The 13974-nt window shown below is 34.6% G+C and overlaps 2 protein-coding genes across 2 annotated transcripts; both read left to right on the top strand.

Annotated features, from left to right (window-relative positions):
• Window positions 1–6831: 6831 nt before the first annotated feature.
• On the top strand, window positions 6832–9388 carry LOC130738376 (N-glycosylase/DNA lyase OGG1). The gene is made up of 3 exons (XM_057590347.1): window positions 6832–7546; window positions 8208–8418; window positions 8861–9388. Exons 1-3 carry the CDS (start codon window positions 6861–6863, stop codon window positions 9131–9133), a joined length of 1170 nt encoding a protein of 389 aa, XP_057446330.1. The 5' UTR covers window positions 6832–6860; the 3' UTR covers window positions 9134–9388.
• Window positions 9389–12091: 2703 nt separating this feature from the next.
• On the top strand, window positions 12092–13894 carry LOC130738365 (uncharacterized). The gene is made up of 3 exons (XM_057590340.1): window positions 12092–12619; window positions 12692–13091; window positions 13209–13894. Exons 1-3 carry the CDS (start codon window positions 12099–12101, stop codon window positions 13602–13604), a joined length of 1317 nt encoding a protein of 438 aa, XP_057446323.1. The 5' UTR covers window positions 12092–12098; the 3' UTR covers window positions 13605–13894.
• Window positions 13895–13974: the final 80 nt, after the last annotated feature.

The following is a 13974-nucleotide window of genomic DNA, read 5'->3' as shown; positions in this document are numbered from 1 at the left end:
TAATTGATATTTTATATGAAAAAATATTAGTTATTAAAAACTAAATAATTAATGACACAATTATATTTGCTAAATATTTTGAAATTTTTAAATGATACTAGTGTTTTTTACCCGTGCGTTGCACGTCGATATTTTCTCTTGTGTTTGGGACATGGATTAATAAATAGGTTTATACAAATTTAACATGCTAAAAACTCAATTTTACTGAGATTTTAATTTGATGGAATTAAAATGTGACAAATATAAGTATTCCATAAAACAACACCACAACCAATATGGGTTGGCACAATTTTGATGAAAATTGATTATAAAATCATAAATCCCCTAGAATAAGGAATTTGATGTGTATATAAAATCAAGTCTCTTGCCACTTTGTTTATTATTTTACCCGTGCGTTGCACGACGAAATTTTCTCTTGTGTTTGGGACATGGATTAATAAATAGGTTTATACAAATTTGACATGCTAAAAACTCGATTTTGCTGAGAATTAACTTGATAGAATTAAAATATGACAAATATGAGTATTCAATAAAACCACACCATAACCAACATGGGTTGGCACAACTGACTTTAGGTTTCGGATTTAGCTCTCACCTCCAAAAGATCGAGGGTTCTAATCCCCCTGGGATCAGTAAAATCCTAGTTGGTAGGCAACCCTCCTCGGGGAGATCCCCCGACACTCGTTCTAGGAGTGAGCCTCTACTGGCCTCCCCAGCATGCCACAGACGCCCCGCCCGATACTTTCTCTTCGTTCTACCATTTTTGTAAAAATTAAAAATAAAACAACACCACTCCACAATATATGAAATATTACCGACACAAAATCTAATTTTTTTTACATAAATTTACTCCTGAAATTATCAAAATAAGTATGAAAAATGTTATTAAATCATATGAAATTTTATTTTCTTATTAAATTTAAGATTAAAGCATTTTCGTGCTAAAATGTTCTTCCTCATGAGAGTTTTCTGCCCTGTAATTTGAAAAAAATTAAAATAAGAATATAATTTATTTTTATGCAAACTCTTTACCCTGCACGGATAATTTTATCTTGTGTTTTAGACACGTACCTATACCTTACTTTAGCAAATTCACTGTCAATCAATTTGGGTCATTTTTACTCGTTCATTGCACATAATTTTTTCATACGATTGATAAAGAAAACAATGCACTTAAGAAATTAGAAAATACTTGTATTCACATACACATCTAACATTAGTAAATAATTATGAAAAATGAGTGAAATTATATTAAAGTTATTTATAAATTTAAAAATAATATTGTATAAAGTCTATTCCCGTATGAGTTTTTTTACCGTGAACGTAAATAAAAGAAGATCATATAACATATTTCTATTATTTAAATTTCATACTTAAATATATATTTACTCTTAAGATTATTTATAGAATCATGAAAAAAAACTAAAATTATATTAAAGCTTCTTTTTCTTACACTAAAGTATATTTTTTTAAAAATATCCCCCTATGAGCTTTACACCTGTAACCTAAACATAAATAAAAATATGTTATATAACAATATTTTTTAATGCTCTTACGACATTTTGTGATTGGTATGCGATGCATGGAGAACTTTTCCTTACAATGGAGGAGGAAAAAAACAAATCATTCAAAAGAAAAAATTACTAATAAGATTTTTGAATATGGACACGCTCCTAAAATTTTAAAATACTTATAAAACACTGAAATTCTTAAAATATATTTTCAATCAAATGAAAAATAAACTTTCATTTGTTAGGGAAGGGACACTTCAACGGTTCAGCCAAATCCTTGTGGAAAATGCACATGTCCAGTTTATTCTTCTAACCCCCTCTCATTTGAATATTTTTATAGATAGATAGATATATATTCCAAAAATTATAACATTAATTTAAATATATTTTTCAATTATTAGTTTATTCAATATTCTATTAACGCACTGTCCAGTTTATTCTTTTAAGCACAATTTTCCTTTTCAGCTCCTCAATATAGTTAGCATCAAAAATTAAATAGTATCACTAACAGACACGGTAAAAAAAAATGAAGCCCCACAAACACTGTAAAAAAGAGATACTACTACACTTCATCAATTCAACATTCAACCTTTATCATGTCCGTAACATGGGGGTAAATAATTCATTCACATATTTTTTATACCTTGAAACCCACAAAAGGAAAAGAGTATCTAACATGTAGGTGAACACCTTCTGTCAAGGCTCCCACCGTTAAATCTGCATTCAGTGGAAATATTTAATGCTAATTACTGAAATTTATTGTTTTACACTATTAAATAACTTCATCAATTTTGCAAAATCTTCATTGTAGCTCATTAAACCTCAAAATCTTCTTCTACAATGGTGTCAGTCTGTCAACACCAAACTTGTTCCTCCAAGCCAAGCACTCTCATAATCCTCAATGTCTTTTCTCTTCACCACTTCAATGACGTCTCTATTTTAACTTCACTTCCTTGCCTAATCTGTAGCTTAAACACCCTCAGTTCAATTCAAGTGATGGTTATATTCATCCAGGACAATTTCACAAAATCAATTTCACCATGAAAGGAACAACATAAGAAAAAGTATGAAGGTGTGCTTGTATTTGCAAATAAAGAAATAAATAATCTTAGTGTTTGCTCTTAAAATAGGAAAATCCTAAAAGATAGAAAATTTGAGGAGTTTTTCAGATATCCGTAGAAGAAAAAAAACTTAGACAAAGTATATCCGAAAGTGGAATATTCATAATCAGATATATCAATTGAACGTCTCAACTATACAATTTCAATTTTCCAAATAAAAAGCATATATGAGCAAAGCAAAACCTTTGTATCCCCAACTTTGTCTCTAAAGTTTGTGCGGGAAAAGAGATAAATAGAAACATATAAACTTCAGTGACACACTAACACTAAATCTACAAAAACAAACAAACTCTAGTGGACATTTAGATCCAGCTGCTAGAGTTCCTGCAACAAAATCAGTTGAAAATTTTGCACCTACAACTCTCAATACTTTTAGTCTGCAAAGCAAGAGTAGTAGGACAAACCAGAAACCAAAATCAAATTAAGCTTTCAAAATTATTTCCAGAAACCTTATATGGTTCAAAAAATCCATTTATGCATCCCTCTTATTCAAATTATGAAGGCTTCACATGCTTATAACATGTGCCAACAAATATATTCCATGTTGAACACCAACTCTCATTGCTAGCCATAGAAAATATTAAAATGTGAGCACCAATGTTCTTTTGGTGAAACTACTACAGTTGAAATTAGTCATCAAATAAAACAGATAGAAATTTATTCAACTAATTTCACATACCAGAAAATTTGTGGGTTATGCATAGTAGAGATCGGGAAATTTATTCAACTAATTTCATATTTCAGAAAACAATTTCTCCGCAGCTAGTGTCTTAGTAAAGATGGAGAAAGCGTGAAATACGCGTTCTTCACTTAGCATGAATCTGATATACGCGTCTTTCACTTAGCAAAGATTGAAATCAATAAATCAGGGTCTTCCTAATTGAAGTATGAATCTTACAACCCTGAAAATTAAAAAGTAAAAAAGATAAGAGATTTACCAACCATAAAAAACTGATATTAAAACATGGTGAGTAATTAAAAAAATGCTATACCTAGTCATCCATAAGAACCATGTCCATCGAAAAGGGAAGCTTTGAACCATATAAGCTCGGACTTAGCCATAAACGATTCACCTTTGCAACAATAGTCTAGTTCTCTTTGGAGGCATCGATTTTGGCAAGATCGTCGATTCTAGCAGCTATCAGAACAAAGGTAAATTTCAAAGATATCAAGTGTTGTAAAATAGATGGAATGATGGAGGAGAGAGACAGCTTAAGAGAGTATATATAGTTGAGTTGGAATTAGGGTTAATGATGACTAAAGATGAAAAATAAGATTGGAAAAAAATGAAGTTTCATAAGTTGTTGTAAAGAAAATTAAAGGTAACACTGAATACTTTATCTTTGAATAATTAGTAGAGCATATCTTGCATAATTTATCTTTACATAATTAAAAAAAAGTAAATTTATGTATGGTTGATTAATTCCATAATAGATGCAACCACCTGATTACTTAAAATTAGATTTTTTTTTTTAAAAAACTGATTGAAAAATCCTTCTCTGATATTCATTTAAAAATTTCTTTTTTTCATAAATACGAATCAGGTTTTAAAATTTTAGTCAAACCTTAATTAATTGTTTAGATTTTATTCGAATATATTTTTCCTCATATACCAAAAAAAGTGGGTTCCTTCACAAAAATAGGATTATAAAAACTTGACTTTTCCTAATTTATTGTAAAGAAAATTAAAGGTAACATTGCATACAGGTTGATCTCAATTAGAGCAAATCTTGCATAATTTATCTTTAAATAAAGAAAAAATACGGAAGATTAATTATGGTTGATTGATTTAATCTATTTGAATTTGAATATTGATTTTTTTTCAACGAAGCATATTTGAATATTTATTTCAGATATATAACTTCTATAATTTGAGCGAAAAACGGTTTGAACAACATAAAAAGAAAATATTTGTATAACAAATTTTTTTTGAAATAAGAATACTAATGAATTAATGCAATATACGTATAAGAAAAAGGGAATATTAAAAATCGTATAACGAAAGCCAAAATCCGTTTTTAGCATTAAAGGATAGTTTAAAAAAAATATATGAAATAGAATAATATTTTGAATGATTATTCCATAAGTAATTTGTGATGAATGGAGATTTTTGATTCAGCATTAATGAACGGTTTAAAAAATCATTAAACAACAATTAATAAGTTATTTTAAGATTATTTGAATGTTTGACAATGATTGGACATAAAACTAAAATCAAGGAGAAATTAATCTGGCCATAAATTAGTTAAAATGAATTAGAGCTTGACACTTGTCAGCTAAAGAGGAGGGTGGGTGAGAGTGAACTTGGAAGTGTCAACTCATTTAAGTGGGTCTCACAGAGTTCTTCTTTTCTATAGTATATAGATATAGATTATATGTTATATACTTTTTGGTAAACATATGTTATATACTTTTAATTCTTATTATGTGCACAGTATTAAAAAAATTAAATGCATAAATAAATATAAATTAATTTTTTTTAATACAAAATTAATTTGATATATATATATAGGGGATGTATCTTATGAGAAAATCTTTTTTATATGAGAATGATAAGAAAATTTTTGAGTCATTAGATCAAAATAAACGGAGTAGATTAACTGACTCATTTAAGTGAGTCACGTGACGGTGCTTTCTCTCCTTTTCCTACTATTCCTAATCCCCTTCTTCAGGAAAATAAAAACAATTTCAGATCTATCTAGTTATTTGTGTCATTTTCTTCTTTTCTACCCATTTATTTGTATAATTTAAGATCCATTGGAGCACAAATTCAAATTGAAGAGAAACACAAGATCCCCACAACATTACAGGGACTGCAATTCAACTTGGATGCTGGTCAGATTTGATCTTTATAGACGTGGAAAAATAGAATGGTACACGTGAGGATATGAACAGGGGTTTGCATAGAAATTGAATTAGCTCTGGCACTTTTTAAACGATTGATGCGATACAACCTCCGATGAACGAGCACGGAGCAACTCAAAGAAAGGGGAGGTGGTGGGCGGTGCGGCGTTGCTCGACGAACAAGGGAGCGTGAGGTGGAAATCTTTTCCAGAACAAGGGAAGATTAAGAAAACAGGGAATTAGGATTAGGAAAAGGAGAGAAAGCACCTGCACGTGACTCACTTAAATGAGTCTTTTAATCTAATTCGTTTATTTTAATCTAATGACTCAAAATCTTTCTTATCATTCTCATATAAGAAAGACATCCCCATATTAATAAAATGACTTAAGGAAAGAAAATATTTTAGGATGTAATTTATATTTTAAAATTTATGAATTATATAATTTTAAATGTCAAAATTATTTTAATATTAAAAAGTATAAAAATTAATATTAATACATATAGGGGAATGCTAACTTACTCCCACTTGATTTCATTTCATGAAGGAGTAAGTTAGCAACCTACACATTTTCATTTAGGACAAATTAACCGACCTTTTGTTTTTAAAAGTCATTAAAGTGAGGGTCACCTTTGTAATTTTGTCATCCCTCCAAATTTATTTAATTTAAAAACTCAATTTTTCTCTCTCTGCATTTATCACATTGTTCAACCTTTCTTTGTCTTCAACTTCCCCAATTTCAGAGGGTAAAATTCCTCACCACTGTTCTTTATTGCTTCCTCTTTGATGTGCTTTCATAAATTCATAAGAGGCAGAGTGAAACCTTCATTTTGACGGTAGTCATCATGGGCATGGCGGCAAAGGTCGTGAGGGAAAAGGGGCAGTGGTTGGATTGTTTTTGCAGAGGAAAAATGGATATCAGAGAATGGGATGGTAAATAAGGGGCAATGGTTCAATTTAGACAAATTGAAACTGAAAAAATTATACCAAATTGCATGAAGCAAAACGCCATGTAACGCCGTTTTGGAAAAATTCATGACAAAAAGTTCCATTAACTCCTACATAGAAAGAGTGATTGAGGTTCTATGGAAAAGGAGAAGAAAGAGAATGGGAAAGAAGAGTAATAAATAGGAGAGAGAAAATTTAAGTATTAATTAAAAATTACTCATTCATAAAATTAAGTGAGAGTAAGTTAGCATTTCCATATAAATAAACCCATGCGTTATCTAGTTTGAAAGTATGGCGCCACTAGAGCAAGCAGCAAGAAGGGATATGGTGAAAAAGATTTAAAGTCAGGGGTAGTTTAGGTTTTTTGAAAAGAGGGATGGTGTGTGTAGATAGATGTATTGGTGGTTTAAGTTACTCCCAAAACATCAGAACGTGGAATGAATTCATTGAATTTGCGATTGCGAGCCATCCAAGTGCCGCCGCCGGTGATGAAGAGAAAAAGACAATCCCCAAAACCGCCTCCCTCCACCCCTCCAACGCCACAAACCCAAGCCCGCCACTCCAAAACCGCCGCAAAATCCCGCGACTGGGTCCCTCTGAACCTGACCCGCGAAGAGCTCTCACTGCCGCTCACCTTCCCCACCGGCCAAACCTTCCGCTGGAAAAACACCGCCCCTCTGCAGTACACCGGCGTCGTCGGCTCCCACCACCTCCTATCCCTCAAGCATCTCCAAAACGGCGACGTCTGCTACTGCCTTCACTCCCGCTCCGATGACGGTTCCCACTCCGATGCCAGAACGGCCTTGCTCGACTTCCTCAACGCCGGCGTTTCGCTCGCTGATATGTGGAAGGTGTTCTCGGATTCCGATGCCCGGTTCGCCGAGTTGGCTCGCCATTTGGGTGGTGCTCGGGTGCTCAGGCAAGACCCTTTTGAGTGCTTGATTCAGTTCCTGTGTTCTTCCAACAACAACATTGGGAGGATTACAAAGATGGTTGATTACGTTTCCTCTCTTGGGAGTTACTTGGGTCCAGTTGGTGATTTTCACTTCCATGCTTTTCCTACTTTGGAGCAGCTTTCATTGGTCTCAGAGCAACAGCTTAGAGATGCTGGTTTTGGTTACAGGTTCATTCCATACCCCTATCACTATGGTCTATGGCTCTGTTTCTTTTGGATATATGTAGGTGTTTATAGATAGTAACTATTATAACTTATAAGAGAGTAATGCTAGCAAAGCAACACATTCATTTATTGGTTGGTTGGTTATGATTTATAGATGTTTATGACTCATTAGTTGGAATTCATTTGAATCCCACCAAACTTAGAGTGGGATTGAGACCCGCCAAATTGAAAGTGAGACTCATGTGATTTAGTGCATGATCGAGCTCAATGGCGTAGTATGATCCAGCTGACCTCACTTAGTGGGATAAGGCTTTTGTTGTTGTTGTTGGAAAAGAGATCTAGAATCGCTTATGCAATAGAATTGCCTGAAAGTTAAGCTTCAAATAAGTAGCTTTTGTAAAACTACACACAATTTTTATTGTAAAAACGCATTATTAGTTGGTCCACATGAATTTAACTATTAGGAAAGAATGTGTTGGAAAAAGTGGGTTAGAGAGTGAATTCCCAACATTTCTCTTATTATATATCATTTCAGGTTTTCTTTTCTTTTGAGTGATTTTCTGACAAGTTTATCTAAATTGGCTCGATAGCTGTACTGATATTTGTTTATTGTCATGACTAACTATTTCGATTACATTTGTGAATGTGATTGTTTTTTTACTAGGGCTAAGTATATAATTGGCACGGTGAATGCTTTGCAATCGAAACCTGAGGGAGGGGAAGAGTGGCTTCGTTCTCTTCGTAAATTGGATCTTCAAGATGTTATATCTGCCCTTTCTACGCTACCTGGAGTGGGTCCTAAAGTTGCTGCTTGCATAGCTCTGTTCTCACTTGATCAACACCATGCCGTTCCTGTTGACACCCATGTGTGGAAGGTAGGTTCTTTACCTTTCATCAGCACTTGCCTTTAGTTGAAACTTGTCATATCAAGATCTTTTGGCAGTTCTGTTTTGAACTTTTGATGGTCTTTGCTGGATATAGTTACAGTATGCAGCAAGCATATCAACTTAACCCATTTTTGTAATAGAGTGGGGTGTTAAGATGTACAATACAGTGAACATATTTGGATGTATAAGAGGGAAAGATGACTGCAAAAGGGTGGATTTATGTTATCCTTTGGAGGGTACAACATACATTGTAGCTTTAGAGGATTTCTGATCCTCTTGTTTGTAATTTCTCTTATGTTAATTTAATTCGTTTGTGCAAAAAAGTTAATTTTCACGCGTTATTGATTCTCATATATAGTAGATTTTTGTATTTGATTACTCTATAGTGTTAAATGCTAATTTGTATGTATTATTTTGGAACTTGGGGAAGATTGCCAAAAGGTATATCTTACCTGAGCTTGCAGGTTCCTCGTTGACACCAAAGCTCTGTAATCGTGTTGCAGAGGCATTTGTTACTAAGTATGGTAAATATGCTGGTTGGGCTCAAACTCTTCTATTCATAGCTGAATTGCCATCACAAAAGACCCTCCTGCCTTCACATTTGTGGACTACCGAACAGAAAAGTCCCGCAAAGATAGAAGACAGTGGAGAAGAAGTTGGTAAGAAAAGCAACTGTAGTCGTTCAATCTTCCCCTTATTATAATATAGGCATTCAACTTTCTGGCAGATATTTTCCTTTTTCAAGAGGTCTGCAGATGGCTCTCAGGATATAAATGCACTAGTCTTAGTTCTGATAAGCTATTGTCCAGAATTAAAGAGATAGAACGTGGTGAAGTCACACTGCAGGATTGATGATGATGTTTAAACTGCTATATGCAGGTTATTGTATTATACATACTGCTGACTGCTCCTTGTTCAGCCATCATTCTTATTCTTTGCATTTTATTAGCTTCATATTGATCTGTTGTGGTTGATAATCTGCAACTTTCATCTTCATTAGAAAAGGGGGGAAAAGAAAGATTTTTTTCCTGTCTTTTGTTATATGATGGGATTTTTCTTCCCATGTAAATAGATACTTCGCATGATTGGTTATTTAGTCTGACTTTAGGTCTCGCAGGTGTACCTGTTCCTTTTCTCCTTAAGTTCTTATGTGTGAATGAACATGTTTCGTCTAATGAATGTGGATATGAACATATGTACTTCCTCTAGTGGCATGGATATTTCGTCTAATGAATGTGGATATGAACAGATGTACTTCCTCTAGTGGCATGGATATTTAAACTTCACATCTTTGACACTTTCCTTGCATGCTAGACATCAAGCAGTAGCAAACCTTTTCTTCTTCAGTAGTTACTTTGAAAAGGTTAATGTTCACTCTAGCATTGGTATTGAAAACTAATGTGATTTGTTGAGTTGTTCATTTCAACTTGCTTTCTTAATATACTATATTTTTGAGTTGCTTTTTCTTTTTCTCTTTTTAGTTCATAACTTTTGCCCTTTGAGTGTACTCTTAAGCTTCGTGGTTCCACGTTCATAATTGAAATTCTAGATATGTAGGCATTCTTCCATGCACTTCTAACTGATTATATTTTCTTCATTGCGATCAAATACTAGATATATAATAGGATTGTGACGTAAAGCCCCAACTTCTAGAATGGTATAAGATATATTTGGTATAGAAAACTGTTTGATTTGTTGAGTTCTTCATTGCAACTTTCTTTGTTTGTATGCTATTACTTTCTGTTGATTTTCTAATTTCTATTATTTTTAGCTTGAGTACAAAATTTATGATAACGGGTCTTAAAACCCACGTTCTATTTGATTGTTCTCATTTATATTGTTTAATCTGTATTCTAAATTTGAGGATGACAATTGTCACCTGCCAAGAGTACTCCTTGTTCGCAAAGGCAATCAACAAAGATATTGAAAATTTCTCACAATTAACAGCAATGTTTGTTTCTAAATTGCAACCCCCCCCCCCCCCCCCTTCTTTTTATATTCTGGGGAAAGTATCTAAATTTATGTGTACCTTTGGCCAATGTTGTCAGACTCGCGAGTTAACTCGCTGACTCGGTAGACTCGCGAGTCTACATAGGAAAAACGAGTCGACTCGCTGTCAGACTCGTTTTTGGTCAAAACTCGGTCAGACTCGGTCTGACTCGGTTGACTCGCGAGTCAGGACCGAGTCACCGAGTCAAGGTTTTTTTTTTTTTTTTAAGTTAAAAAATCCCCAAATTCTAAACCTAATTTTATACCTTCTGCGTTCTATCTTCCCTGCGTTCTCCTCAGTCCTCTCCTCTGCTTTCGTTCTTCCTCACTCAAGGATACTTCTCAACCTCGCGCCGCCGCCCGCGCCTCTGTCTCGCGCCGCCGCCCGCGCCTCTGTCTCGCGCCGCCGCTCGCGTCGCCGCTGCGTGTCTCATCTCCTTCGTTCGTGGGCTCGTGGGTAACCTTCTCCTCTGCGTTTGTTTTTTTTTTTTTTTTTCATTTCCTTCTTCCTTCATGATTTGCTTTCATCCCCTTCTTCTTTGTTTTTGTTTCCTTCCTAATTTGCTGTGCTTAATTGCTTATGTTCCCTTCTTCATCCCCTGATTGCTTCATCTCCTTCGTGTACCTTCTATTTTTGTTTTTTTTTTTTCATTTCCATGTTCTTTCATTTCTGTGAGTGAGATGAATGTCAGGTTCTGTGAGTTCTTTCATGTTCTTTCCATGTCCTTACCTGCTATTTTTGTTTTCTGGGACAGTGAGTGAGCAATGTCAGGGGCTGGAAATTCACAAAACACTAGTAATGCTGCTACTGCTTCTTCTAATGTAAGCGGAAGATCGAACTATCCCGGTAGAAGAAATGATCCTGGGTGGAAACATGGGATAGATGTTCTTGGAAATGGCAAAAAAGTTCGCTGCAACTATTGTCATAGCGAATTCTGGGGAGGAATTAATAGATTCAAGTTACACCTTGCTTGTTATGGAGGAGATGCTGGGCGATGTGTTAGTGTCCCAGATGATGTGATGCAATTGTTTAAGCAAATTGTGTCTAATGCTGAAGATGCAAAAAATAAAAAGAGGCATTTGATTGACATTAGTGCAGAAAATGAAGTGGAGGTTGATGTTGCTAGGCAGCAAATTCAAAGCAAAGGGAAAGGTCTTCTTAGCTTCACATCAAAGGGAAAGAGTAGTGGAGGAGGGGTGCAACAACATTTGAATGAAATGCTGAAAAAAGACTTGAAGGAGCAAGCTTATGATGAAATTGCTGAATTTTTCTACACAAGTGGTCTTTCTTTCAATGTGGTGTAAAATCCTGCTTTTGCAAAGATGTTGGAGACTGTTGGGAGATATGGATGTGGTTTCAAACCACCTTCTTATAATGATATTAGAGAAAAGCTTTTGAAACGAGCTGTGGCTCGAACTGATGGAATAAGAGATGAGTTTAAGGAGGAATGGAAAAAAACCGGTTGCACAATCATGTCTGATGGATGGACTGATAGGAAGAGGCGCTCAATTTGCAACTTCATGGTAAACAGTCCTAAAGGTACATTTTTTCTGTATTCATTGGACACTTCTGACATTTCAAAAACCACTGATAAGGTTTCAAAAATGTTGGAGCAGAAAATGTTGTTCAGGTGGTTACTGATAATGCTGCAAATTACAAAGCAGCGGGAGAAAAATTGATGCAAACAATAGATCATTTGTATTGGACCCCGTGTGCGGCACATTGCATTGACTTGATATTAGAAGATTTTGAGAAGATTTTGAATGTGCATAAAGTCACTATAAAGAAGGGAAGAAATATCACCACCTACATATATTCCAGGACTATGCTTATTACTTTGTTGAGGAAAGAGACTTCTGGGAGGGACTTGATTAGGCCTGGTGCGACTCGCTTTGCCACAGCATATTTGTCTCTATCTTGTCTTAGTGAACTCGAAACACCACTGAGGGCCATGTTTGATTCAGAAGATTGGAGGTCAACTAAGTTTGCTGCTTCAACAGAGGGGAAAAAGGTGCAAAGAATAGTAAAGGATTCTCAATTTTGGAAGAACATAGTGATATGTCTCAAGGCTGCTGGTCCTATGATAGAAGTCCTTCGCTTGGTGGATTCAGATGAAAAACCCGCCATGGGTTTCATATATGATGCAATTGATACCGCTAAAGAGAAGATAAGAACAAACTTCAAGGATGTCAAGAAAAGGTAAATACGTTTTCCTTATTCATAGATTATTTTCACTCTTTCTTAAAACTAAGTGTTCTCTTTATATTGTAGATATGAGTCTGTATGGAAAATCATTGATGAGAGGTGGGATAAACAACTTCATAGGCCCTTACATGCAGCTGGATATTATCTTAATCCCTACTTCCATTGGGATTCTAATTTCAAAAAGGAAGATGTTGAGGTCAAAGAAGGGCTATACAGTTGCATGATAAAGATGGTACCCAATGCCGTGGAGAGGAAAAAGATTCATGCCCAACTTATTGTGTTTCATAATAGAAAAGGCATGTTTGGACTAGAAGATGCACAAAGTGTTAGGAAGACTGTGACTCCAGCAAAATGGTGGGAGGCTTATGGAGATCATTGTCCCGAACTAAGGAATTTTGCCATTCGGGTTCTAAGCTTGACTTGTAGTTCTTCCGGGTGTGAGCGTAATTGGAGCGCATTTGAAATGGTATGTTTGACTTCTATCTCACTTTGTTTCTACATATTAATATATATGGCTTAGAATTTAGGAAGTTATGATATTTTTAGATAATATTGAAATTGTAAACTTATGTTTTATTTCTAGGTGCATACAAAGAAAAGGAATAAATTGCACCAAAAGAAGATGAATGATTTGGTTTATGTCATGTACAACTTGAAGTTGAAGAATAAACCAAAAAAGAGAAATGTTTTTGCCTCTTGTTCATTTGAGGAAGTTGCTTCAGATGATGAGTGGATAACTGAGGAAGGAGAAGATGTTAATGTCAATGAACTGAATGAAGAAGTTGGACTTGAACATCTTAATGATAATGATGTTAATGTTGATTTGGATGAAGTTGAAGGAAGTATTAGTACTCATACTAATGCAAGTGGAATTAGACAAGACTTTTCATCTGATTCTGATGAAGGTGATGCCGATGGCAATGATGATGGAGGAGAATCTGAAGATGATGATGGTGATGATCATGGAATGGAAGAATGACTTTTCATCTGACTTTTATGTACTTTGTTTTAATGCTTTTGTTGTGGTACTTTGAGTATGTACTTTATTTTGGTACTTAACTACTTAGCTTATGGTGTGGTACTTTGTTAAACTTTGCTTAATTGCTTTATTATGAAGTTGGATTTTGAGTTTATTTGATTAAATGCATCTTGGATGCTCTTAATCCTCTTATAATTAGATTATACGTTTGTATTTATTTTTCATATGACAGGGTTATACTTAGTAAATTTTCATTTCTGGTAGACTCGAGTCTCGTCGAGTCTACGAGTCGAGTCTACCTACCTAAAACGAGTCTGCTTAGACTCACGAGTCTGACAACCTTGCCTTTGGCTCTCTGCATATGGCAACT

This window comes from Lotus japonicus, chromosome 1 (assembly GCF_012489685.1).
Source record: "Lotus japonicus ecotype B-129 chromosome 1, LjGifu_v1.2".
Lineage (NCBI taxonomy): Eukaryota > Viridiplantae > Streptophyta > Magnoliopsida > Fabales > Fabaceae > Lotus > Lotus japonicus.
Note: the sequence above shows the minus strand (reverse complement) of the source record. Positions and strands in the feature narration are given on the sequence as shown.